This window comes from Equus quagga, chromosome 19 (assembly GCF_021613505.1).
Source record: "Equus quagga isolate Etosha38 chromosome 19, UCLA_HA_Equagga_1.0, whole genome shotgun sequence".
Classification (NCBI taxonomy): Eukaryota; Metazoa; Chordata; class Mammalia; order Perissodactyla; family Equidae; genus Equus; species Equus quagga.
In genome coordinates this window covers 34131348-34158740 of record NC_060285.1, presented here as the reverse complement: position 1 = coordinate 34158740, position 27393 = coordinate 34131348, and the positions used below count along the sequence as shown (strand labels likewise).

Below are 27393 nucleotides of genomic sequence, written 5' to 3'. Positions count from 1 at the left end.
TAAGGTCGGAAAACCATAAAGTATTAAGCATTTACTTGATCAAAAGAAAATTACAGTTGTAAGTTTAAAAACTGTAAGGGATTAAGACTAGAAAGTAAGCTCTAAGTACCAGGAAAAAGAACTCAGATTTAACCTACAGATGACCTGGACTTGTTTGTTCAGATGACAATTCTAAAAGTGTGCAGGGAATATTCCTGTTTAATACAATTATTTGCCGCAAGCCTTGACCTCAGTGACTGTCAGGGACCAGATCTGAATTGGCCCATTCTCTGATATGGTGACATTGCTTCTGTTGCCTCGATTGTGACCTCTGATTGCATGGTACCCTTGAGAATTCTATGTAACAAGCGTAACTCCTGGTTCTTAGCCAGGAAGGTTGGTCTGCCTGCATGGATTTGTCAGCCCCCTAGTCTGAGCTACATGTGCTGTCTATCCTGCCATGATATAAAGCTATGTTATTTCGTGTATGTCCATCTCTCTGGGTACTTTAATAGTAGCATTTCACAACTAGTGAAATACACATTTCTTTTTTCACATAAGAAGTCTGTGTGATTTATTAGTTTTTAGAACAAATGTTCATTTATTTTCAAGCAGATTTATTGTTTTGCTGCATTTTTAAAGTTTATATATGTAACAATTTCTTACGTGTATACCTTTACCCACCTCAGAGAAGTAGGTAGGACACACTTCTGCCCATCCCCCATCTCCCTAATCTAACCATATCTAGGGTATAGAAAGTTGACGTGAAGAGATAGCCTGGCATAGGTAAGGATAAAGATTAGAGAAAACAGACCACTGGCTTTAAATCAGAGCTCCACCATTGTGACCATGGGCAAACTACTTAATTCTTTTAACCTCCATTTCCTCACTTTAAAAATAGGGGGCATCACTCAGAGTTTTTATAATAATTAAATGAAAATTAGTGTAATGTGAAGGGCATGTGACAAATCCCAGCAGAATCTCACAATAACATCAATATTATCTTGATATTCTTTTTTTATATGCCTCCCAAAGGAGGGAAAAGCATGAGTAGCCCTACACATAATGGATACAGGATGGTTCCAGAATTCTTGTCCTCACAGCATGGGATGAAGGCTGTTCCATGCACAGCAGCTGAAATAGAATAATTTGCATAGCTTTCTTCATCGTTTAACTGAAAGCTACAATCAGAATCATTCAGAATCATTTGTCAGTCATGTGTTTAGATGTGCTTTGGTTATTTGAAGTCAAATTATAAATGGGGAGTAAGTTGGAAATGTAATTTAAACATTTTCATGCTGAGATTAGTGCTTTGTCCACCAGATTAATGTTTTTCAAACTTATATTTTAGCAGACAACCTCTTTCTTCAAATGAAATATTACTCAAAATTCAATATTGCGTGTAAAACAGCTAAGAGTACATCTGCTCTGGTTTAGGACGTGGGTCTGATCTCTTGGCTACTTCCCATAGCAGCCACTGAGATGGATTTACGACGCCTCCTAGGGCTTCACAAAGCTCAATATAGAAACAATGGACCTGATCAGACTTTACCAAAGAATAATTCCCTTCTTATATACGCCCATTGAATCTAAGACCGACTGACGTGTCCTTAATGCTATCGTGTGCAGAAGTATATGTTTAATAGCTATAAGTAAAGTGTCTTTATTCTGTATGCTGCTGAAGCTCAGGACTCAGTTGGTTCACTGCTAGATCCTCAGCTCTTAGGATAACGCCTGGCAATAGCAGACCCTCAAAATAATTAAGCACTTCATGTAAAATGTATCAAGTTTATATTAGAGTAACAATAAAAAATCATGCAGCATAATTCTTGTCTTGGGCAGGCTAATTTAATGATCTAAGATTGGCTGTTATGGATTATTACATTTCATATTATAGAATACAGTGTGCTAACAAAAATATTAATCATGTATTCAGTATTTTATTGATTCCAAGATATACATTTTTTTCACATTTTAACCTCTCTGAACTCAGAATGCATCTCGTAATAGTCAGAAGCTTAACAATTACTGTCAGGCAGGTGGTAGTTGACACATTATGTGAAAACCTTCAATTGTCATTTTCTGGCAAGATCAAGATCAAGATCAAAGCATCATAGATACTATGAAATAATATAGTGCTCTAAAATTGGAGAGCATTTAAACAGAGCTGATATAATAAGACTGACATATGCAGGTATGACTGGAACAGTTGTTAAAATACTGAAATACATTATTATCTGATTGGTAAATACCTACTTCATTGAGCCTCTCCCCACTACTGCCACCCTACCCTCTATGGCTACCTTAGCTCCTTCCTTGGAATTCCCTTCCAAGGTCTATGATAGTCATTAACTAAAGGACTTCTGCCTTCCAGAGCTCTGCTCCAGTTCAAAGCCAGTGTCCTTTCTGATTGGTCAGTGCCCATGTCATAAAGCTTAATAATTTTTACTATCATCCCTATTACACATCAGTTTTTTAATATGATTCAACTCTGAGAGTAAGGCAAAGAAATTGTGATTGCCAAATTTTGTAGATGAGGCTCAGCAAGGCAATGTTACCTCTCCAGAACTGCAAGCCTAATTCTGAACTGATGTCTTAAATAATAGACACAAAACAAGGTGGAGAATCTCAAATCCCCAGCAAGTACAAGAAGAAAATTTATAAGATTGAAAGATCAAGTTAAAAAGAAAAATGCGAGGGGCTGGCTCCATGGCCTAGTGGATAAGTTCAGCATGCTCCACTTCGACAGCCTGGATTCATGGATTTGGATCCTGGGTGTGGACCTACACCACTCGTTGGTGGCCATGCTGTGGTGGCATCCCACATACAAAATAGAGGAAGATTGGCACAAATGTTAGCTCAGGGCAAATCTTCCTCAAGCAAAAAGAGGAAGATTGGTACAGATGTTAGTTCAGGGTGAATCTTCCTCAAGCAAAGAGAGGAAGATTGGCAACAGATGTTAGTTCAGGGCGAATCTTCCTCAGGAAAAAAAAAGCAAAATCCCAGTAAAAGAAAAACAGATAACTAAGTCAAAAATATTCCCTCAGCCAAGGAATGCCAGTGTATGCTTCCTGTTAGTGAAGCAGCTCATATCCTAGAATGTCTAGCTTGGGGCTTACAGATGAAGCTAAGAAAAAGCAAATAGCTAGATTCAATAGTGACGGGACTCATTGGATGTCAGTACTCTCTCAACAGCCCTGCCATTACTCTATGACCTCTCCCAGAATTGCCTTTATAGACTGTACCTAAACTTCTTTCACTGTTGTCAGAGATGTTGTCTGTATTCTTGGCATAATATGAGCACTGGAAGAAATATAGAAGGGAAAAGAGACAACTGAAGTAAAGGTAGGGAAAAATAGAAGATGGGTAAAGATAAAGTAGGAAGTAATTGAAGAATTAAGAGAAATATTGAAAAGCAAAGTAAAATTTTATGGGTTATGATATCAAGTTATTAAGCAGCATAAAAATATGTCCTCCCAAGACTATCCAGTCTCAAAAAGACACCATGAAAAGTAGAAGAACATATGAAAATAGTGACCACATCAAAAATTAGTTTTTGATACAAAGTTTACAAGTAATTCTTGATTCCCAAACCCTGCTCATGAAGGTAGATGAAGTTAGGACCTGGACTTTATTTCTCTGGTGGGAAGATAAAAAAATTGTGATTATATAGGTAAGAAATATTCTGGTGAGAGCTTCAGGCTAATTTTAATTTCCTAGCTCTATCACTTGCTATGTGATGTTATGTGTAATCTCTCTGGGCTGAAGCATTCTTGTCTGTAAAATGGCAATAATATTGTGGAAGTCTCTGAGTCCTTGTGAGATAATGGACTGGGAATATGTGGACCACTGCTGGGCATATCAGTCCTCATGAGAAAACTGCAACTCTTACTGCTGCTAGAATCGTATCTCTACTTCCAGCCACGTCAGATACATACTGTCAGCAAAATTTATCAGCTGTTAGTCTTGGCATGTTGAGCTTCTGTCTCCACGGTCATTGTTAAAGAGATTTCTGTTTCAGGCAATGTGGTGAACTAAATGTTCATGTATAGCTCACTTAACATACAAAATTAAAAAAATTTTTAAATAGACTATTTTTTAAAGTAGAGTAGGTGCATAGCAAAATTGAAGAGTGTACAGAGTTCCTATATGCCTCACATAGTCATAGCCTCCCCCACTATAAGCATCCTTCACTAGAGTGGTGTATTTGTTCCAGTCGATGACCTACATTGACACATCATCACCCATGTCCATAGTTTGCATTAGGGTTCACTCTTGGTGCTGTACATTCTATGCATTTGGACAAATTTATGATGACATGTATCTTTCATTATGGTATCATGCAGAATAGTTTCGCTGCCCTAAAAATCCTCTGTGCTCCACCTCTTCATCTCTCCTTCTGCCTTAACCCCTGGCAACCACTATCTTTTTACTGTCTTCATAGTTTTCCCTTTTCCAGAATGTCATGTAGTTGGAATCATACAATATATAGCCTTTTCTGATTGTCTTCTTTCACTTAGTAATATGCATTTAAGTTTCCTCCATTCTTTTTGTGGCTTGGTAGCTCATCTGTTTTTACTGCTGAATAATATTCCATTGTCTGGATTGCTACTGTTTGTTTAGCCATTCACCTACTAAAGGACATCTTGGTTGCTTCCAAGTTTTGACAATTACAAATAAAGCTGCTATAAACATCCACGTGCAGGTTTTTGTGTAAACATAAGTTTTCAGCTCATTTGGGTAGATGCCAAGGAGAGAGATTCCTGGACCATATGGTAAGAGTAAGTTTAGTTTTGTAGGAAACTGCCGAACTATCTTCCAAAGTGGCTGTACCGTTTTGCATTCCCACCAGCAATGAAGGAGAGTTCTGTTGCTCTGCATTCTCATCAGCATTTGATGTTGTCAGTGTTCTGAATTTTGGCCATTCTAATAGGTGTGTAGTGGTATCTCATTATTGTTTGAAACTTTTTACCAATTTAAAAAATCAGGTTGTTCATTCTCTTATTGTTGAGTTTAAGTTCTTCGTATATTTTGGATAACAGTCCTTTATCAGATGTGTCTTTTGCAAATATTTTCTCCCAGTCTGTGACTTATCATCTCATGCTTTTGACAGTGTCTTTCACAGAGAAGAAGTTTTTAATTATTTATTTCCTGCATCATGTCCCTGCTGTCGCATCTAAACAGTCATCACCAAACCCAAGGTCATCTAGATTTTCTACTATGTTATCTCCTAGGGGTTTTTTAGCTGTGAGATTTGCATTTAGGTCTATGATCCATCTTAAGTTAATTTTTTGCGAAGATGTAAGGTCTGTGTTTGGATTCTTTTGCTTGTGGATGTGCAGTTGCTCTAGCACCAATAGTGGAAAAGACTTCTTTTTTCTCCATTGTATTGCCTTTGCTCCTTTATCAAACATCAGTAGACTCTATTTGTGTGGGCCTATTTCTGGGCTGTCTGGTATGTTCTATTGATCTAGTTGCCTATTCTTTCACCAATATCATACTGTCTTAGCTACTGTAGCTTTATAGTCAGTCTTGAAGTTAGGCAACATCAATCCTCTAAAAAGTATTTTTAAATGAAAGTTTGAGCTGGCAATAAAAGTAGAGAATTCCTCAGAAGTCAGAAATGACAAGAAAATCCAAATATAAGGCTGAGTAAGTCTGACGATCTAACATAAAGCGTGATGACTATAGTTAATAATACTGTATTGAATACTAAAAATTTGCTAAGAGAGTAGATTTCAGGTTCTCTCATCACACACACAAAGTGAAAACTATGTGAGGAAATGACATGTTAATTAGCTTGTAGTAGTCATTTCACTACATATATGTATATAAAATCATCAGGTTGTACATCTTAAATATATATAAGTTTTATTAAAAGTAAAATAAAAATAATGGTTAAAAATTATAAAAATTATACAAAGAAAGAAAACACAAATATACAGGTGTAGCAAGTGATTGCTTAGGAGTTTTCTCTCCCGATAAAGGGAAATGTGCCCTCTAGTACCTGGCAGAAGCAGTCAAAAATCTTTCTGAGTTGGGTAGTGTAAACTCATACCTCTAAAAATTCCCATTAATACAGATCTAAAGAACGTAAACTAACTAAAACAATAAACAAAATCATTAAACACCTTGGGAAACAAGCCACTAGAGTAAGAATCAACAGAAAAAACAAACTACAAAATCAATCCATTGAATCATGAAAATAGATATAGCAGATACAGAAAAAAAAGCATCTTTAATTTGATAAAATATATAAAATATTATGTATTTATGTACACAAAAATGAATTTGAAAATGTAATGAAACAAGAAGAGACTAGTAAAAATAGAAAGCTTTGTAAAAACTAGGTAGCAATTCTAGAAATGAAATATGATTGATAAAGTCATAAAAATGAACTATAATTGATATTACAAACTCAATAGATGAATGAAACACAAAATTAGGTTAAATGAAGAAAAATTTAGCTAGCCTGGTCTACTGTTATTATGCTTTATCTATACAAATAGTTCTTAAATTCCAAAGACAGCACACTATTTGGGTTGTTACCTAATGTTATAAATCTGAGATTTACTCAGGACTCACATGACCTAAAGTATTCGCATTTTTCTGTGGACACTTAAGAAATTGTTTCTGTCTTCTGGTTCTATAACTCAAAAGAATATAGTAGTGGGTATTCTTGACCCCTCTGTACATGGAAAGTACTCAGCTGTGGTCTCAGACAACTCAACCCTCTGGTTGCCTTAGTGTTACCCATATGGTGAAAAGGGCACAAGTATGAAGTGGAAGATTTCAGATTTGTCGCTAACTAGCTGTTGCGTTCTGGATAAATCACCTAACTTTTCTGAATTTCGGTTTTTTCATTTGAAAAATGTGATTGGTTGTATGTTTTCTCTTTATTATGAAAGAAACGCATTTTCATTTGTAAATTTATCTCTTAGTATAGCTATAGTAAATACTAATTTCCTACCCTCCATCTAGTAATTAAACAATATGATAAGAATCTCTAGTAAATATCCATACCTAAGGAATTGATGTCTAACATCTATTCTGAATATTTTGAGGTAGCAGCCTCTGAAGAAAAAGAGAATAGAATGCTATTTGTTGAGCAACCACAATATTCTCTGGGGACTTTGTATATCTCATTATATCTTCACATCTTGTAAGAAAGATATAGCTATCTTCACTTTTTTGAAAATGAAACAGATTTTTGAGCTCACATGTGAGTGGTATGAATTTGAACCTACATGTGGCTGCATCCAAAGCCCCAGTGTTTCCACTCCTTCAGGAAGCTATATTTTCCCATGAAATTCCCCTTAATGTCATATTCCTGAATATGGAAATGAATGACATTTAAAAATGTTCTTAATATACCAGCTGTAATAAATAACAAAGAATTTCTTTTTCTCTTGTGGATAACTTTTGGAAAATAAGAAATAATTTTGAAATAAAATTTTCCATATTTGGTCTCAGAGGAATTTATAAATTTCTACTAATCTTATTCAGATGTTAAATTATGGGAATGAAAAAGCACAATGAACATTCTAGCCGTAGGAAATTATGGATGAATTGATCAAAAAACACACTATTCTATAACACTGTATTTTTCCTGTGGTAAATACTTGCTGAAGAATAGCTTTTTCACACATTTGGAGAATAAATAAGTGTGTGACTCTTTAAAGCATATATCTTGTTTGTGCTCATTGAAAAACTAAAATAGCTTTTAGCTACGTGTGTTCCTGTGCTACAAAAGAATTATAACACAGCATAATTTGACTTAAAGATAGAACTTGTTGATTTTTTTTTGTTTTCCTTTTTTTTGTTTTCTCATTTAAACTTAAATGTAAATCGTCTGGCTTAGTTTTATTTAATTTGTTTTTCGAATTAGGAAAACAATTTTAAAAAGAAAAAATGTTTACAAATTGAATACTCAAAATCATAGACAGTAAATAGGACCTAATATTTTGGTTAGATTAACAATTTCTATGGGGTTACTTCAGTCAGAATTCTAATAGAAGGAAAGGAGAGATAAATCATTGGTTTCACGTTCAAAACTGGCCTGGTAGTAGTGTTGTGAGACAATGCTCCATGGGTCTCTTGCATTTCTGAACATCCTGGAGGTGTGGTACTAACTACCCTTTTGTTCTACCTTTTCAAAAATATTTGTGTACCAAACAGCATTAGAAGATAGAGACAGTGTCTCCTTGAAGCAAAGGGCAGATGTGCTTACTGTCCAGAATAATAAGGTTAATGTTTTCTCATCGATACAAAAGGCAGGTTAATTTGCAACTCATTATAGAATATTTGAGCTCCCTAAGCTTGGGGTTTCTCAGCTGTGGCACAAACATACCCTGAGCTCAGTATCCACCTGGACTCCGTCACTTCATCCCTGTGGGAATTAAGGGGCAAAGGAACCCGGAACAAATATGCTAATGCTCATGCCACTTGCTGTGCTATGGATCATAAAGCCCTTTGTCCCAAACCTAGGAGTTTTTGTATCTTCTGCCAGCATTCATAAAACAATAGGTTAACTTTCTACTTGAATGTAGGATCAAATCTCAAACCTTCAGAGTTCTTGACATAGGAAAACTTTAATTTCACAACTTCAGAAAGAAACAAATTATCAGTACATGTAACTATATAATGAATTATTCTGGCTTTATGAACTGTTATTTAAACTTGTATATACTTTATCCCATTTTTTTGAGTGACTCACTTTGTAAATGCTGTTAGTAACCAGGAGTGTGTAATTATTGCTTATTAACTATATAGTACTTTTAAGGAACACTAACTTACAATATTCTAAGACTGTAATAATGTATCAAATTTACCTGGCTATAGCTATGATTTTAAGACTGGTGCTATGTGAATTAGCACAAACAAACTTTGTCTCAGGAAATGTCATTTTCTTATAGCAGAGAGAAAAAAGCCTTGAAATCACACAGACCTTGGCTCAAAAATCAAAATTACCACTTCTAAAGTTTGTATCCTCCAGAAACAAACAAACAAAAAAGATAATAGTCTTTTTATTTACAGTACTCAAATGATTAATATTTTTTATTATTTTTTGGTCAGGAAGATTCACCCTGAGCTAACCTCTCTTGCCAGTCTTCCTCTTTTTTTGCTCGAGGAAGATTGTCCCTGAGCTAACATCCGTGCCAGTCTTCTTCTACTTTATGTGTGGGTCACCACCTCAGCATGGCTGACAAGTGGTCTAGGTCTGCACCGGAGATCTGAACCTGCAAACCCGGGCTGCCAATGCAGAGTGCACCAGACTTATCCACTATGCCATGGGGCCGGCCCCTGATTTCATAATTTTGCCTCACAGATTGGCAGGATGTATTATTCCCGTTTTACAATTGATGAAACAGATTTAAAGTGGTAGTGACCAATTTTTCTGCTTCTTAATTCAGTTCTTTCTTCTCTATACCAAGCTCTATTAAAATGTCTCCTTCAAAAAGATAGGCAATGTTTTAATAATATATTTTTCCAACATAGTGAAACACATTGGAAGCCAACTCTGGTTACAATTTTTTCTACATAGATTGAGAATCCTTTATTTGTTTTTGATTCCTTGACTTTAGGAAAGACGCTTATAGTGAGTACTTGGAAGAGAAAAAAAGGTAAAAAATTAGTAACTTAAAGTGCAGAAACATTTTTAGGCAAACAAGTGCTATATGAGTTTTATGATATTAGGATAGAGGAATAAATTTGGACAGAAAAAATGAAATAATTGGAGGCTAAAAAATTATACAGAACTTCTATTTGGGAAATAAAGAGGGATAGATCAGTTCTTTAGCTGAGACAAACATAAATTCAGAATATAATTTTAAAAGCTGTCTTAAGATGTGAATTTAACATGATCCTAATCTGATAGCACCTCTATATACCTGCCAGAATTGAAAACATATAAAATCTGTGGAAAAATAAATTTTCATTTATAATAAAATAAGACACCATGAATCAGACTAATAGAAACAGTAGACATCATAAAAATACACAAATAATATTAATTTTTATTATACACTGATTATAAGATAAATATGTTTACTTTAAGGAATAAAATCTATCTGGAATTATCTGTAGGGGAGAGAAGATTTGAGAAAATTGAATATAAATTTTAGAAATGAAAAACAAACTAATTGAAATTAAAATTTATAATGCGAGTTTACCTGCAGATGAGACAAAGCTGAAGAAATAACAAACTTGGAAATATGTGAGAAGACATTATATAGAATCTAGTGCAGAGAAGCAAAGAAATGAAAAACTTAAGAAATAAAAATATATAAAGAAAGTTAGAGAAGGCTCAAGTTATGTCTAATTGGAGTTCAGAAGGATTGGCAGGATAGAATAAAGCAATGGCAATATCCAATCAGATAATAACTGAAAGATTTCCTGAACTGGATGAAAGACATCGATCCAAGGATTCAAAAGTTGAATGATAAGCAGATAGATTTTAAAAGGAATCCACAGCTAGACTCATAAGAGTAAAACTATACAGCAGAAAAAAAATCTTAATGAGAAAGAAGTAGACAGATTATCTTCAATGAAGTTGCAGTTAAATTGACAGCTAATGTCTTAAAAACAATAATAGAAGGCAGAAGGGAAAAAAGAATATTCTCAATGACTTGAAAGTTGTATGAATGAAAGAAAGTTATTGCCAATTTGGAACTCATCAGAATAAAAACAAATACAGACATTTTCATATTAACAAAAACTAAGTTTGCTACTAGTAGACACTCATTAAAGAAATTTATTTAAATGGACAGTTATTTTCATAAGAAAATCACAAATGAAAGATCCATGTTGCAAGAAGATAGAAAAACTTCATAAATAGGAACTATGTTGGTAAAATCAAACATAAATTGACAGAATGAATAGCAATAATAATATCTTGTGAAATTAAATGTCAAGTAAAAAACAGAGAAATATTAATATATAAGTCAGAATGGAACTAAATTGAGTTAAAATGTTCTATGATTCGTATATTCCCTAGAAGGAGGGAAAAATTGGTTTATTTTAGATTATGTTAACTACATATGTTATGATTTCCAGGGTAAAAATTAAAATGAATATATGCAAACAATATTATTTCCATATAAGTAAAAAGAAAACAATAGAAAGAAAAGAAGTACTCAATCCAAAATGAAGCCAAGAAAGTAAAGAAAAAGAACACAGTGTAGTCAGGCAAATAGAAAGCATAAAATAAGATTTTATAAATATATGTATGTATATATATATTCAACTCTATCAGTACTTACATTACATGTACATGGTTAAATAACCCAGTGAGCAGACAACAGTAGTTTCTAGAATTAAAAGAATGAAAACCAAGAGCCAAACTTAAATTATAAATGTACAATAAGTTTGAAAGTAAAAGGATAGAAAAAATATACCACAAAAACACTAACAAAAACAAAGCTGGTGTTTTTATATTAATATAAGACAAAATAGACTTTACAGCATAAAAAAAAGCATTACTGAACATTAGAAAATATACTAAAAATTAGTAATTTACTAAAGTAAATTTACTAAATATTTACTAAACATTACTAAAGAACAGTGTGATTTCAAAATGATAAAAACTTCCATTTACCAGGAAAATATAATACTTTTAGTTTTAATGAACTATTATAACATAGCCTCAGATATAATATAAGATGTCTACTCTCAGACCACATGGAATTAACTAGAAATCAACACCAGGAAAATAACTAGAAAATCCCCAAATAAAGGGAGATTAAACAACACTTCTAAAAAAATCAAAGAGGAAATCTCAAGAGAAATTAAAAAATATTTTGAACTAAAACTTTTAAACTAAATGAAAATGAAATGGAAACACAACTTATTAAAATTTGTGGGATGCAGCAAGAGCAGTGGATAGAGGGAAATTTATAGTGGTGAATGCGTATATTAGAAAAGAAGAAAGATATAAAATCAATAATCTAAGTTTCTGCCTTAGGAAATTAGAAAAACAAGAGCAACTTAAACCCAAAGTAAGCAGAAGAAAAGGGATAATAAGAGTTGGAGAAGAAATCATGAAATTGAAAACAGGAAATCAATAGAGAAAATCAATGAAACCAAAAGCTAGTCCTTTGAGAAGATCAATAAAAATCAATAAGCCTGTAGCCAGGTTAACTAAGGCAAAAAAAGAGAGATGACACAAATTACTAATATTAGAAATGAAAGAGGAAACACCACTACAGATCCCATGGACATTAAAAGAACGATAAAGGTATGCAATGATAGCCACTATGCCCACAAATTTTTAACCTGGATGAAATGGACCAATTTGAGAGACATTATTTTCCAAAACTTATGTAAGAATACATAGATAAGCTGATAGGCCTATATCTATTAAAGAAATTGAAACGATAGATAATCACCTTCCAAAAGGGAAAGCACCAGGTCCAGAAGGGTTCCTGGTGAATTCTACCAAACATTTAAGGAAGAAATTACACAAATATTTTCAAAATCTCTTTCAGAGGATAGAAGCAGAAGGAATACTTCCTAACAAATTCTACAAAAGCAGAATTACCCTAATACCAAAATTACACAAAGATATTACAAGAAGAGAAAACTACAGACCAGTATCTCTCATAAACTTGATGCAAAAATCCTCAACAAAATATTAACAAATCAAATTCAACAATTTATAGAAAGAATTATACACCACAACCAAGTGGGATTTATCCCAAGTATGCAAGTCTGATTCAACATTCAGAAATCAATTAATGTATCTATCACATAAACAGGCTAAAAAAAGAAAAATTACATCATAATATCAATAGATGCAGAAAAGGGATTTGACAAAATCTGCCCATTCGTGATAAAAACTTTGAATAAACTAGGAATAGAGGGGAACTTCCTCAACTTGATAAAGAATATCTATAAAAAACCTACAGCTAACATCATACTTAATGGTGAGAAATTCAAAGCTTTCCCACTAAGATCAGGTACAAGACAAGGATGTTGCCTCTCACCATTCCTTTTCAACCTTGTACTGGAAATTCTAGCTAGTGCAATAAGACTAGAAAAGGAAATAAAAAGTATACAGATTGAGAATGAAAAAACAAAACTGTCTTTGCAAATGACATGATCATCTATATAGAAGATCCAAAAGAATTAATAAGAAGACTTCTTAAAGTAAAGCGATTATGGCAGGGTTTCAGGATCTAAGGTTAATATGCACAAGTTAATCACTTTCCTATATAACAGCAATGAACAAGTGGAATTTGAAGTTAAAAACACAATACCATTTACACTGCCACCAAAAAAATTAAATACTTAGATTAAAATCTAATAAAATATGTACAAGATCTATATGAGAAAAACTGTAAAACTCTGATGAATAAAGAGCAAATAAATGGGTAAATATTCCATGTTCATGGATAGGAAGACTCAATATTGGCAAGATTTCAGTTCTTTTTAACTTGATCTATAGATTCACTGAAATCCCAGCAAGTAATTTTGTGGATATTGGCAAACTGATTCTAAATTTTATAGGGAGAAGTAAAAGTCCCAGGATAACCAACACTATATTGAAGAAGAACAAAGTTAGAGAACCAAGACTCCTCAACTTCAAAACTTACTTTAAAGTTATAGTAACCAAGGCAGTGTGGTATTAGCAAAAGTGTAGACAAATAGATCAATGGAATAGAATAGAGAACCCAGAAATAGACACACACAAATATGCTCAACTGATCTTTGACACAGGAGCAAAGGCAATACAACAGAACAAAGATATTCTTTTCAACAAATGGTGCTGGAACAAGTGACATCTACAAATAAAAAAATAAATAAATCTAGACACAGACCTTATACCATTCACAAAAATTAACTCAAAATGGATCACAGACCTAAATGTAAAATTCTAAAACTCCTCGGAGCTGGCCTGGTGGCAAAGCAGTTAAATTTGCAAGTTCCGCTTCAGTAGCCTGGCGTTCGCCAGTTCGGATCCCGTGTGTAGACCTATACACTGCTTGTCAAGCCATGCTGTGGCAGGCATCCCACATATAAAGTAAAGGAAGATGGGCACAAATATTAGCTCAGAGCTGATCTTCCTCAGCAAAAAGAGGAGGATTGGTGGTAGATGTTAGCTCAGGGCTAATCTTCCTCAAAAAAGAAAAAGAAAAAGAAATCATGAAAATTCTAAAACTGCTTGATGACACAGGAGAAAAGCTAGATGACCTTGGGTATGGCTATGACTTTTTAGACACAACACCAGAAGCATAATGCATGAAAGAAGTAACTGATAAGTTGGACTTCAATAAAATTAAAAATTTCTGTTCTGTTAAAGTCAATGTCATGAGAATGAGAAGACAAGCTACAGACTGGGAAAACATATTACAAAACACTTATCTGATAAAGGACTGCTATCCAAAATATACAAAAAATTCTTAAGTCTCAACAAGAAGAAAACAAGCAACCTGATTAAAAAACGGTCCAAAGACCTTAACAGACAGTTCACCAAAGTAGGTATACACATAGCAAATAAGCATATGAAAGGATGCTCTACATCCTATGTCATCAATGAAATGCAAATTACAACAATAAGATACTATTACACACCTATTAGTATGGCCTAAACCCAGAGACTGATGACACCAAATCCTGGTGAGGATGTGGGGCAACAGAACTCACATTTATTGCTGGTAGGAATGCAAAATGGTACAGCCACTTTGGAAGACAGTTTGGAGGTTTCTTATAAGACTAAACATACTCTTACCAAATGACCTAGCAATCTCACTTTTTGGTATTTACTCAAATGATTTGGAAACTTATGTCCAGACAAAAACCTGCACATAGATGTTTGTATCACCTTTATTCACAATTGCTAAAATTTGGAAGCAACCAAGGTGTCCTTCAGTAGATGAATGGATAAACTGTAGTACATCCAGACAATGGAATATTATTCAGCACTAAAAACAGATGAGCTACGAAGCCATGAAAAGGCATGGAGGAACCTTAAGCGCATGTTACTAAGAGAAGAAGCCAATCTGAAAAGGTTACATACTGTATGATTCCAACCATCTGACTTTCTGGCAAAGGCAAAATTATGGAGACAGTAGAAAGATTAGTATTGCTAGGGTTTGGGGCAGGGCAGAAGGGACGAACAGGGAGAGCACAGAGGATTTTTAGAGCAGTGAAACTATTCTGTATGTTACTGTAATAATGGATACATGCCATTATACATTTGTTCAAACCCATAGAAGTTACAGCACCAAGAATGAACCCTAATGTAAACTATGGACTTTGGGCGGTTATGATGTGTCAACTTAGGATCACTGATTATAATAAATGTACCACTGGGAGGGGGCAGTATGTTGATAATGAGGGAGGCTTTGCATGTGTGGGGGCAGGGAGTATATGGAAAAATCTTTCTACCTTCCTCCTAATTTTGTTTTAAATCTAAAACTGGTATAAAAAATGAATTGTTATTAATTTAAAAAAATTTTAATAATATAAAGCAAAGACCAAAGAAGCACCAAGGAGAACTTGAAAATTCCAAACTAAATTGGGAGAATTTTAATATATCTTTCTCAGTAATTTGTAGAACAGGCACTTAAAAAATCAGCAAGGGGGGCTGGCCCGGTGGCACAGTGGTTAAGTGCGCATGTTCCACTTCCGCAGCCCAGGGTTCGCCAGTTCGGGTCCCGGATGAGGACATGGCACTGCTCATCAAGCGGTGCTGTGGTAGGCATCCCACATATAAAGCAGAGGAAGATGGGCATGGATGTTAGCTCAGGGCCAGGCTTCCTCAGCAAAAAGAGGAGGATTGGCAGGAGTTAGCTCAGAGCTAATCTTACTCAAAACAAAATAATAAATTAAAAAAAAATCAGCAAGGACATGATTTGATAAACCAATTTAATAACATTTGCTTAAAGAACATGTATAGAATACTCAACAACTGGAGAATGTACATTATCCTCAAGCACACACAGGACGTTTACAAAACTTTAACTTAGACTGAAATCATGTGCAATTTGTTTTCTGAATGTAATGCTAATAAACTATAAATGAAATACTATTACTAGAAAATTTTCACTTTATTGGAAATTAAGAAGCATCTAAAAAATTCATGAGTCAAGGAAATCATAAAGAAATTTTTTGAAAAATAACTGAACGATAAAATAATCTACATATTGTAGTATCAGAGCAATAGTTAATGAAATAGAAAAAATGTCAAACAATGCAACAATAATTTTTTTTAATTTGATGAATCCCTCGCAAGTCTAATCATGAAAATAAAAGAGAAAGTGCAAATAGAAATATCAGGAATGAAAACAGGGTGAGAAGACAAATGATACAGACTTAAAACTGTAGTGAGAGAATATTGTGAACAACTTTATGGCTATACATTTGAAAATTTGGAGGAAATGAAAAATTCCTAGAAAAATGTAACTTACCAAAACTGACCTTAAATCTAATCTTAAACTTAAGTTTATAGGAAATCAACCAAGAAAGAAAAAAAACTGCAATGTGTGATAGGTTTTTTTAAATCATGTACTGAAGAATGTGTCTCACAAAAAGTAGGCAAGACTTTATGGAGGAAATCATAAAACTTTATCAAAAATGTCGTAGAAAAACTGCAAATATACACATGAATTGGAAGACTAAATTTCAAAGATTTAAATTCTTCCCAAATTAACTTATAGATGCTATACAATTTCAATTAAATCCCAAAAGGTATTTGTTTATGAAAGTTAACAAGCAGAATCTAAAATTTGTAAGGAAAATCAAAATCCACAAACAGCCAAAACACACTCAACAGAGATGAATAAAGTGGGCAAAGCTGCCAAACGCCACAACTTATTATAGAGCTGAAGCAAATGAGACAATGAATATAGTGTGATGTGGTATGGTATTGTATGGGATGGATGGGATGGGATGGGATGTATGGTATGGTATGCTAGTAATTGTAGGGCAAGGTAGGGTGAAATAGAGTAAAGTAGTATAGAAAATGACAACCGATAGAGGCCCATGCATATATGTTTAACTGATATTATGAGACAGATTGTGTTCTAAATCAGTGGGGAATAGATAGACTTTTCGATAAATCTTACTTAAACAATTATCTATACTAAAACAATGAATTTTGGCTACATTAATGACCTAAATGTAAGAAGCAAAAATATAAAAGTTGCAGAAGATAATGCAGAATAATGTATTCATAACCTATGATATGGAATTATTTCTTTAAAAATATGTAAAAAGTACTGGTCATGTTGATAAATATATTTACATTAAAATTAAGAATCTCTGTAAATCCAAAAATGTGATAATAGTAGTGAAATGACAACCTGTAGAGATGGAGAAGGTATTTGCCACACTTATAACTAACAAAAGTCTCATATCCAGAATATATAACTAATTCCTAAAAATCATTAAAATACATACAGCCTAATGGAAAAGAAAAACAAGAGCCCTTAAAATATGTTTCACAAAAGAAGAAACCCAGTTAACTTGTGAGCATATAAAAAGGTGCTTCATCTCATTTGGTAGCAGAGAAATGCAAAGTAAAACTGCAAATTAAAAAGAAACAATGCCTAACAAAGCTAAGTGTTGGACAATATGTAAACCAATGGAACTCTTATTATTTTGCTGATTGGCATATAATTTGGTGTAAACATTTGGAAAACAATTAGACATTACAGTAGAGTTGAAGATATGCATATCATATAGTCCTTCAATTACGCTCCTAGATATTTGCCCTATAGAAGCTCTTGTACGAGGATAGTCAGAGCAGTGTTGTCCTTAACAGCCAAACATTGGAAACTCCCCATGTGGCCAACAACGATGGAGTGAATAAACTCAATACATCCATACAGTGGAATACAGTGCAGCAATAAAAAATTAAAAATTAGATCTAAACACAGAAGCATAGATGAATGTCACAAACAATATTGAATAAATGAAGACAAAAGAATAACTCCAGAATTGTTCTATTTATGTATAGTTCAAAAGCAACAAGGCTACACTATATTGCTTAATACATAGGTGGTAAAAATTATAAAGGAAGTCAGGAAAATCAAGGTTAGAAACTTCAGCACAGTGGTTAGCCCCAGGAGAAGTAAAGGATTTTTGAGCAGGCCTTCTAGTGTATGGTGTTCTATTTTTTTTTTAATGAGCAGGGTTCACGTGACATAGTTATTTATAATAGTTTTATTTACATAATTATTTTAAATCTTTTAAATGCAATTTATGTAATATATAATTCCTATAATTATTTCTATATTTATAATGTATTTTATTTATAAATCTTAAAATTATAAACACCTGCTATGTGCAATATTTTGTGTATATTGTATATATCATGAGAAAATAAAAGTGATTAAAAAGAGCTTCCATTGCTCACGTTGGTAGCACATCTACTCAAATTGGAATGATATGGGGATTAGCATGGTCCCTGCACAAGGATGATAGGAATAGTCACGAAGTGTTTTGCTTTTCTTTCTTATGTTCGTGAATGAGAAAACAAAGGGTCTGGTAAGTGAGATGACTTGCCTAATTAAGGGCCCTTCTAGCTTCATACCCCACCCCCAATTCCAACTCCAACTCCAACTCCCACTCCAAAAAAAGAGCTTCAGAGATCAATATTTATATGAGTAGTTTAAAGCTAAGAATTAATTTTGTAGGGAAGACCTATAATGCCTGTGTCGACTTCTGTCTCCACTAAAGTGTGAATGGATAAGTAATGCTTTTAACCTGTCTTTTCAATTAAAACTGAAATCCGTGAGTGGAGGCCCTGATCCATTTTCAAATAGAGTTCTTCTACATAAAATGTTATCTTTCTAAAGATAATGTAATAAAAGATAAAATTTTGTATTAATGAAGTATCCACTTAGAAAACTTTTAAATCTTCAGCAGGCTATGGGGATACTTGTTTAAATTACTGCCTATGGAAAACAATAAGTATGGGGCCAGGTTTATTAGTCTCTAATGTGTTGTCACTCAAATTGTGAAAGAAAATTATTTTTGCTTACATTTACTTATTGCTTTTTATAATGCAAGAAATATTTTAATATATATTCAGTGTTTCATGTGATATCTCTGTAACAGAAGTATATCTGTATTCTTCAGTTTGACAAATATAGAAATCATTGGATACAGAAAATTAATAGACAATGAGAAATGCATTATGAATGTATAGACATATGTGCTATGAGCATTTCTGTTTCATAGTTATGAAAAAAGTCACACAATGATATAAAAAAATGTTTAATTGGGTTCATCAAGCTTCTAACACCAATGTATCAATATCATGCCACTTATTGGCTTCTCTTGTAATGAAACTAGTAAAGGAAATAAACCATCTACTTGTCCCTTAATTAATAAATATACATGAATGAGTAGAATTACAGATGTCTTTCTACCAAAGAGTAGAAACTTTTAGATATGGCAGGAGCATAAAGTCTAAAACTATACCAAAAAACAAACAAATAACATGTGGCAGTAACGTTTATGTGGCCATTATGAGCATGTTATTTTGAAAGCCAACCTACTTACATCATCATACTCTCCATTATTCTATTGGGGGGGCCCTAGTTTGGATGACCTACTATATTAACACTCCCTGAGGGAGTCTAGGTTGGATAGAGGAATATTTTCCAAGGATAATTAAATTGAGAGAGTGAAACAGGAGAGAATCATGTCAATGGAGCCTCCTTCATGGTTATTACTGAGAAATTGCTAAAAATTATTTGAAATAACTTCAAATCAATTAGGGCTGTGTACTCTTCTTATCTTTTGGAAATTAATTTTTCTTTATTAAAGACACACTAAAATCCTCACATATTATGAAATAAAATACCTTTAAATAATACCTGTTACAGATTTAGAATTCTGATAAGGAGGACTTCCTGGACTCACCCCAGAACATTGTTCTGCCTAGTTTTGTGGTTAATCCTGGAATCTTCCTCTGCTGCCACCTTGATCTTGGCCTAGATTTAGAGACTTCTGCAGATTGTCTCACTGCAGGGTACTTGAATCTTAGCCTATGGAAATTGAGATGACATTAAGGCTATGCATAATGGAGTTCACTTCACACTGTTTAAAAAAACAATAGAAAAACGGCTACAGTTGTTAAATCCTCACTATATGTTAGGCATTATAGGTGTTCTATTATTTTATATTATTGTTTTACACATTTTAAGAGGATTGAAAACTGACACAGAGAGAAGGTAAATAATTTTCCCAACATTAAACAGCTAGTAAGTGAAAAAGTCAACTTACTATGTGCAAGTTAGTTGCTAGGCAGATAGAAAGATGAATAAGGTATCACCTTTCCTTTATAGACTGAATTAACTCATTCTATAACTAATCTCTCACATGTCACAATTATACGGCCTCTTCTAGTGGAAAATTAAATGGTGTGCCAGATTGACAGGAAACAGTAGAAAGCAATCTTAGACAATAGCTACTAGGTAGTTCTAAAAAGAATATCCTGTTGACATGTGTATTAGTATTAGATAGAAATGGACCAATCTGCCAATACCATGGCAGAGACGGATCAGTATTACTAATTTTTCCTTTTACCTCAGGCTCCAGCAGAGCTTGGCACAGTGCTGTTACTGATCTTGTCATTTAAAACTTTGATATTTTGTTCATAATGGATTTTGCGTTAATTTTTATTTTAAAATATTGTTTACCCTGATGAATGAGTTTTTTGGCACCACCTTAAATTTTGTGTCTAAGGCAAGTATCTCATTTGTCCAACTTGCCTTACCCTAGTCCCAGCCCTGGTTAACAGCAAACATGGAGACACATTATACATTTTTACTTTAACAAACTGCAGTTTTCTTGAGTTACGTGGCTCTCACAGAATAAACCAAAGAACCATTCTTTATGTAGTATTTGGTACTTCACTATAAAGATATTAATGAGGAGATACAGCTCAACTGAACAATACAAATGGCAAAACATATGCTTTCAGGTAGAATTATACATAAGTTGAATACAGAACACTTACTATAGCTGGTTAATAAGCACAACTACACCCACTTTGTAAAAGGATGTTTCTGTTTTCCGGAGGGTTTCACTTAAATCTAGCAATTCCATAACATTGAAAATTTTGTCTGCAAAATCCATATATTTTTAAGGATATGATTTAGTAACTCACTTTTATTTTTCTTTGCTTTTGTAGAGGTCATTCATACACTTTATGTACTACCCAACTCCTAAACAGACAAATTTTGAAAATTAATTCAAATGTCAGAAACTAGCAAGTATTTTTCATTCTAGTATTTTTTTTTACCCTCTCTGCCATAAAATATAGTGAAATATGTAAAGGAGTGATCAGTGGGGCAGTTAGCCTTCGACCCTTACGTACAGCTTTGGCTCGATTCCCAAAATTTCTGTTTTTAAACTTTTTCACCAACAATCCTCTTCTTTATTCATGAAGTCATTTTTCCTCAGTGATCAATTACATATATATTTAAACATATTTTAAAAGAATAGGGATGTTGCTTGTCACACACAAATGGCTCTTAGAGAGTTATTGGTTTCATGCCAGCGCTGTCAACTTTCCAACAACAGATTGGATTGGTTAAGGAAGAAGCTATAAACAGCCTATCAACAAGTATTTATACAGATGTTAATGAATTTCAAATTCTGTTAGTGTAACATTTAAGCCAGACTCCCAATTTTATTTGTACTTTATTTGTGAGGTATGATGCAATAACTTCTTTTAATAAACAGATACAAGCCACTTATACTTTATAATGTAAATCATATTTTTAGTATTTCCAGCATAAGATACATAGAACCAGCCATTTATCAAAGTTACCAAAAATATTTCCATCGCATGTAAAAGCATTTTGCTCAGCCGGCAACCATATCCTCCAAAAGCTTTTGGTAAAGAAATGAACTCATCTCCATCCATGAAACCAAGAGTATTTTGTTATTATATTACCGAGAAAGGCCATTAAGGGAAAAGAAAATAGTCAGGGGAAAGCTGCCATATGTATTAAAAATACAAATGATAATTGAATCTTAATCTCCCTGTGTATATTATGCTATATTGAAAATTTAGAAAACTGATTTATTTGAAGCATATGGGCTTAATGAACACTTATTTTTCTCTTTATGAAGAAAAGAAAAATATTTCCATTAATTAAAAAAAAAACTTCATTTCGTTTAGTGAAATTCTTAAGGCTGAACTGCTTTCCTCTAGGATTGTGTACATTGTAGATGTTGTATAAAGTAGCCTTATATGATGGAGGATTTTTTGGTTTGTTTTGTTTTTTAATTTGCTACCTTTAGTTGTCAATTTTTATCCCAATCTAATTCTGACTTTCAGAGCTGAAATTTCTATTGTAATAATTAATCATGCTTAAATATGTGTTATTCTCCACAATGCACATGTTCCTCTAAAATCTAAATTCCAGCTCCACATTTCTCAGGGCACTGAGAGAATATTAATCAGCTATGAAAATTATTCCTTTATTTCACCAATATTTGTTGAGCACCATCCTACTAAGTACCACTTGACTTATCCTAGTAGGCAAAACAGACACATGAATCAGAAAGTAAAATACAACGTAATAAATCCTATTGTGGGGTCTCTATAGGATTTTTGGAGGACATCTCTAACCTAAGTTGAACAAAGAATGCAGTGTTGGGAGACCAGGGGCTTACCCCAAAGAATGCAATTTCTAAACTGAGACCTGAAGACCTAAAGTAGGAACAACACTGATAAAGTAGATAATCCCAAGCATGAGGTCTATAGGTAAAAAAGACCATTTTTAGTAATTATAATATCTGGGTGATTGAATCAGGAGTTGAAGAGATGTGTCCAAAAGTATATTCGAGGCCTATATGCTATCCAAAAAATATTGAACATTATCCAAAGGCAATGGAGAACCAGAATTTTAACCTATGAAATAGCACAATTAGATTTGTACTTTTATCAAGACCATTTGCAGTATGGAGATATATACATGGGAGCAAGACCAAAAGTAAAAAAAGCAGTGAAAAGGCTGTTACAGTAATTCAGAAGAGATTATGGTAGCCTGAATTAAAATAGTGGCAATGGGAATACAGGAGATTCGACAGGTTGAAAAGAATTTGAGAGTTAAAACATGCAGTTGGAGGATGAGGAAGAATGCTGGTTCGGTACAACACTCTGGTTTCTGAGTTGTACATTGACGATGGTGGTAGCATTATAGGAACTTGGAAAAGGTGGGATAATACATAGGTTAAGCTTCTTTACATACTTGCGTTAAATAATCTCTGGGATACTTAAATGGAGAGGCTTTGGATGGATACATGTTTCAGAAGATGTGGAAGTGACTGAAGAACTTGAGTGAATATCCTCATACAGGAAAGTATAGCATAAGAAAAAGATGGAGCCAGGATAGAACCCCAGAGAAGAATGCTGAGATTGGAAGGAATGACAAGGGAAGAGGTGCCCTTGAAGGAAAATAGGGTTTCGACAAAAGGTCAGAGAAAAACAAGGAGAGTGCAAAGACACAAAATCCAAAGGAAATAAGCCTTTTAAGAAGGAAGGAGTGAACAACAGTGTGTAATATTATAGAGGAGTCAGTAAGATAAGAACTTCAAAAAATCCCAAAGATTTAGCAGTATTAGTGATCTCAGTGTGAACAGTTCCAGTGAAATGGTATGGGGAGGGAGCCACATGGCAGTGGGCTGATGCATGAATAGCAATAAGTCAACAAAGACTGAGCTTTGTCTACTATTTCAAGAAATTTATCTAATTAGGGAAGGAGAAAGAGAAGAGTAACTAGAGGAGAAGGTAAAAAGTTATTCACCTTAGGGTGAAATGGCTAATGTGAATTGGACCTTGCACTGAAATTTGTCATCTTTCCTCAAGGATTGTTGTTTAGAACCTTGGCTGAGTTTAGATGTAAAACCACTTAGGGTTTATGGAGTATTATTGCAGAGTTGAGGAAAACGTTCCAAAATAAGTACTTTAAAAAGTGACTATTGCAAATATATGTCACTATTTTTAAAAACAGAAAGAAAGAGATAATTTTTACTTTTAGCTAAAGGTACACTTGTTACAGAAGGATTCTCTGTACAGAAGATACATATCAACAGGAGGTAAGGTTCCAACTGTGGGCTCAGTTGATGATCTGGGTCAGAGTCCTCACTATCTTCTGTCACTGTACACTTGGGGCCAACATCTGATCTGGGCAACTGTGAAAGGCAGATAAAAAGCTGGGATTCTGCTGGAGAAGAGACTTAATGCTGTGTGGTAACTGAGTGTGACAATGCCAGATCTTCCCTTTGTTTGAGTGTCCCTTATAGTTTCTGTATACTCATAAGGCCATTTATCAACATGGTATCTGCTCATGGATTCAATGGTCTCCCCTCCTCTCATGGGAAGTAATTGTTCTTCCAATATAGCAGCTATGGAGGAGTTGGCTTAAGCTCAGGATGCAAGGGATGTGGCTGTTTCAGAAACATAAGTTGGCATGAAAACTGATAGGAAGTTAACTTTACTAAGTAACACAGAGTTTAGAGAAATAAACATTCTGATTTTTAGCTTTCCTGAGAACTGGCTCCAATATCTCTTTGGATTGAAAATTAGAATCATTTCACTAACTGCTACAGCAATTTTTAAGGAAAAAAAAAGAAATGATAGATGTATCATCCTCAACATATTAAGAATGACAAATAAGCTTGTGTGGACATGTGTGAGGGTGTGTGTGCACATGCACCAAGCATTCAAAATAGAGTTTGCACCATGCTTCATTTGTTTTCCAAATAATTTGCAAATAAAAGGTAACTTTCTATGATCTATGGTGAATGAATAGTTAAAGTAATAAATTGACATTTGAAATATCATGTTTTAGATTATAGGATTCTTGTGAGTTTGATTACCATTGAGTTAGTTTTCAACAGGTACATTTCCCTGGTGTACTGTCAGTCAGGCCTACAAAGCTAACAAGTCCCTAAATACAGTGATGCCATCAAAAAAGAAGCAGTCTAAAGATGGAGTCTATGGAGGAAGGCTCTAGACCAACAGGCCCTCGGTATAACTCTGAAATGCATGTCATTGACATAGCAGCAATGTCTGCAGATTTTTTAAAAAACACAAACATATGTATAGTAAATTTTACATTTGAATCTGAGGATTGGATTTTTCTTTTTATTTTCTATTTTGTTTTCTTTGATGTTTGTTACCTTGCATTCTTACCTTGCATAATTTCTCCTCTTGCATATTTTCCACTCCCAACTTCATTGTCATGCTCCCCCCTCCATCTTTGAAATAGCTGCTCTGGCATAACCACAGATTCTCTAAACCTGATATAAATTAGATTTCTAGCTTAAAATGTTGTATTAGCTTACACAAAACAAGCTGCACTTTATGTAAAATAAAAACTCTGTTTCAAATAACCTCAGTATAATTTATAAACTCTTCGTATGGATAAGGCTAGTATAAGAAAAATTGGACCTTAAAATAAGCCTGAAGAGACATCATAGTGCACAGATATTCTTTTTATACTAGAATGCTACTGTCTACCAAAAATGTCTTTGCATTTTCTAATTAAAAAACAAGCCTTATAAAATGTTGGTTGCATTAAAACTTTTCCTTTGTTTTTCAAAATAGGTGGGTTTAAAACTCAAACAGGAAAAATACTTAACCTGTAAGTGCGTGACATTATTTTTCTTACAGATGATTTTGCTCCCATGAATTAATCTTTTCTTTTTTCTTTCTTGTGATAAAATTGTTAGCCTAGACTGGACTGCTTGGCCAAAATTTGATCTCTTTAAATAACAAATAACTATTCCATATTTCTTCCCCAGGTAAGGAGGAGGAATTTATCTGCAAGGATACCACTGCAAATGAAAAATTAGAAAGGAGTAAAGAATATACATACCAGTGGCTTCACACACAGGTTGGGGTTCATGAAACAACTAGTTCCAGAAATATGAAATGGTGAGGTCATTTCCTTTAAATTAGATTTTTGTATTGTAAACACTTCTTGAAAAGTGAAACCTAGGTTAATTGTGCTAAAACAAACATGGCTTTATAGCCAAAGGCCAATACACCACATTACCAGTTTATAAAAAGGCCTCTTATATAGAATAGATTTAATCACTCTATATTTTTCACCCTAAAATGTTTGAGAACTCTGTCTCTGTAATGCTTAATATCAACAGTTGAATCACACGAATGATTCTACCTTATAAAGTAAAATGCATGGTATCCATTAATGTTTATGAATATCCTATGTATTGGAGGTTGTATTTTATTTTGTTATTTTTGTTATCATTTATGTTTGACAGTTAAGATGATAACTCAACCCTGACACTGCTACTTTACTAGTCATATAACTAATTTTCAATGATATCTTAATGCTTCAGTTTCCTCTCCTATATAAAGTGAGATGATAAGATCTTTATCTCACAGGAGAGAGGTGAGCTCACAAGGTTGAGGATATCAAATGTTTCTATCCCTTAGCAACAAACAAGGTGCCTTGAACCTAATAGGTAATCAATTAATTTTTGTTACATTAGTTTCTAGGGCTGCCGTAACAAAATACCACAGATTGATTGGCTTAAATAGCAGAGACTTATTTTCTCACAATTCTGGAAGCTGCAAGTCCAAAATCAAGGAGTTAGTCATTCTGGTTTCTTTGGAGGCCTCTCTCCTTGGCTTGCAGATGCTCACCTTCTCACTGTGTCCTCACATGATCCTCCCTCAGTCTGTGTTGTCTGTGTTCTATTCTCCTCTCCTTATTAAGGACACCAGTCATATTGGATTAGGGCCCACCCATATGACCTCATTTACTTTACTTTACTCTTTCAAGGTCCTATATCCAAATACAGTCACATTTGTTGAAGTATGAGTATTAGGACTTCAACATATGAATTTTGAGAGAACAAAATTCAGCCCATAACAACATAATATAAAGCATGTATGCACATAACTACTGAACCAAAGTTTTAAGGAAATAAAAGTCCAGAGATAATATTTTTGACATGGATTTTCAGCATTTTCATTTTAGCTACATATATCCACAAAACAGTAAAACAAAAAGTGCTGTTATGTTTGTTAAGTATATAAGCTGATATTGAATCTAAATGTAGGTAACACTTTGGAAACGTTTCCAGGCATTGTGAGTAATAACTATTTAAATGAGTAACAAACAAACAAACCAGATCCTACAATTATGAGGGTTAAAATTTAATTTAGCAGCAAGTTAAACTGTGTAAAAAAATGAAGTCCCTTTTTATAATATGTATGAATTGAAACCTTCATATGTGGTCAATTCTATTTACGTAATTCTTTTAAAAATATTAAAAAAAAGAATGAAAGTAAAATTAAAATAACATTTAATAATCTGGATTGTTATTTTCTATTTCATTGTGATCAAAGAAAGGAGAAATAAAGTGATCAACATTTGAGGATTTTTTATTTTACTAAGTATTCTAATTAATGCA

General features: G+C 33.6%; 1 protein-coding gene and 1 non-coding gene across 2 annotated transcripts in view; both read left to right on the top strand.

Moving 5' to 3' along the window:
- LRRIQ1 (leucine rich repeats and IQ motif containing 1) overlaps positions 1 to 27393 on the top strand; it is a 201435-nt gene that overhangs the window by 161679 nt on the left and 12363 nt on the right. Inside the window, exon 23 of the mRNA XM_046646524.1 lies at positions 25753 to 25885. Coding sequence (XP_046502480.1) covers positions 25753 to 25885 — 133 coding nt within the window. The remainder of the gene's footprint in view (positions 1 to 25752; positions 25886 to 27393) is intronic.
- Positions 18330 to 18433, top strand: LOC124230650 (U6 spliceosomal RNA). Its single transcript, XR_006886256.1, has one exon. It is a non-coding gene; the product is annotated as a U6 spliceosomal RNA (small nuclear RNA).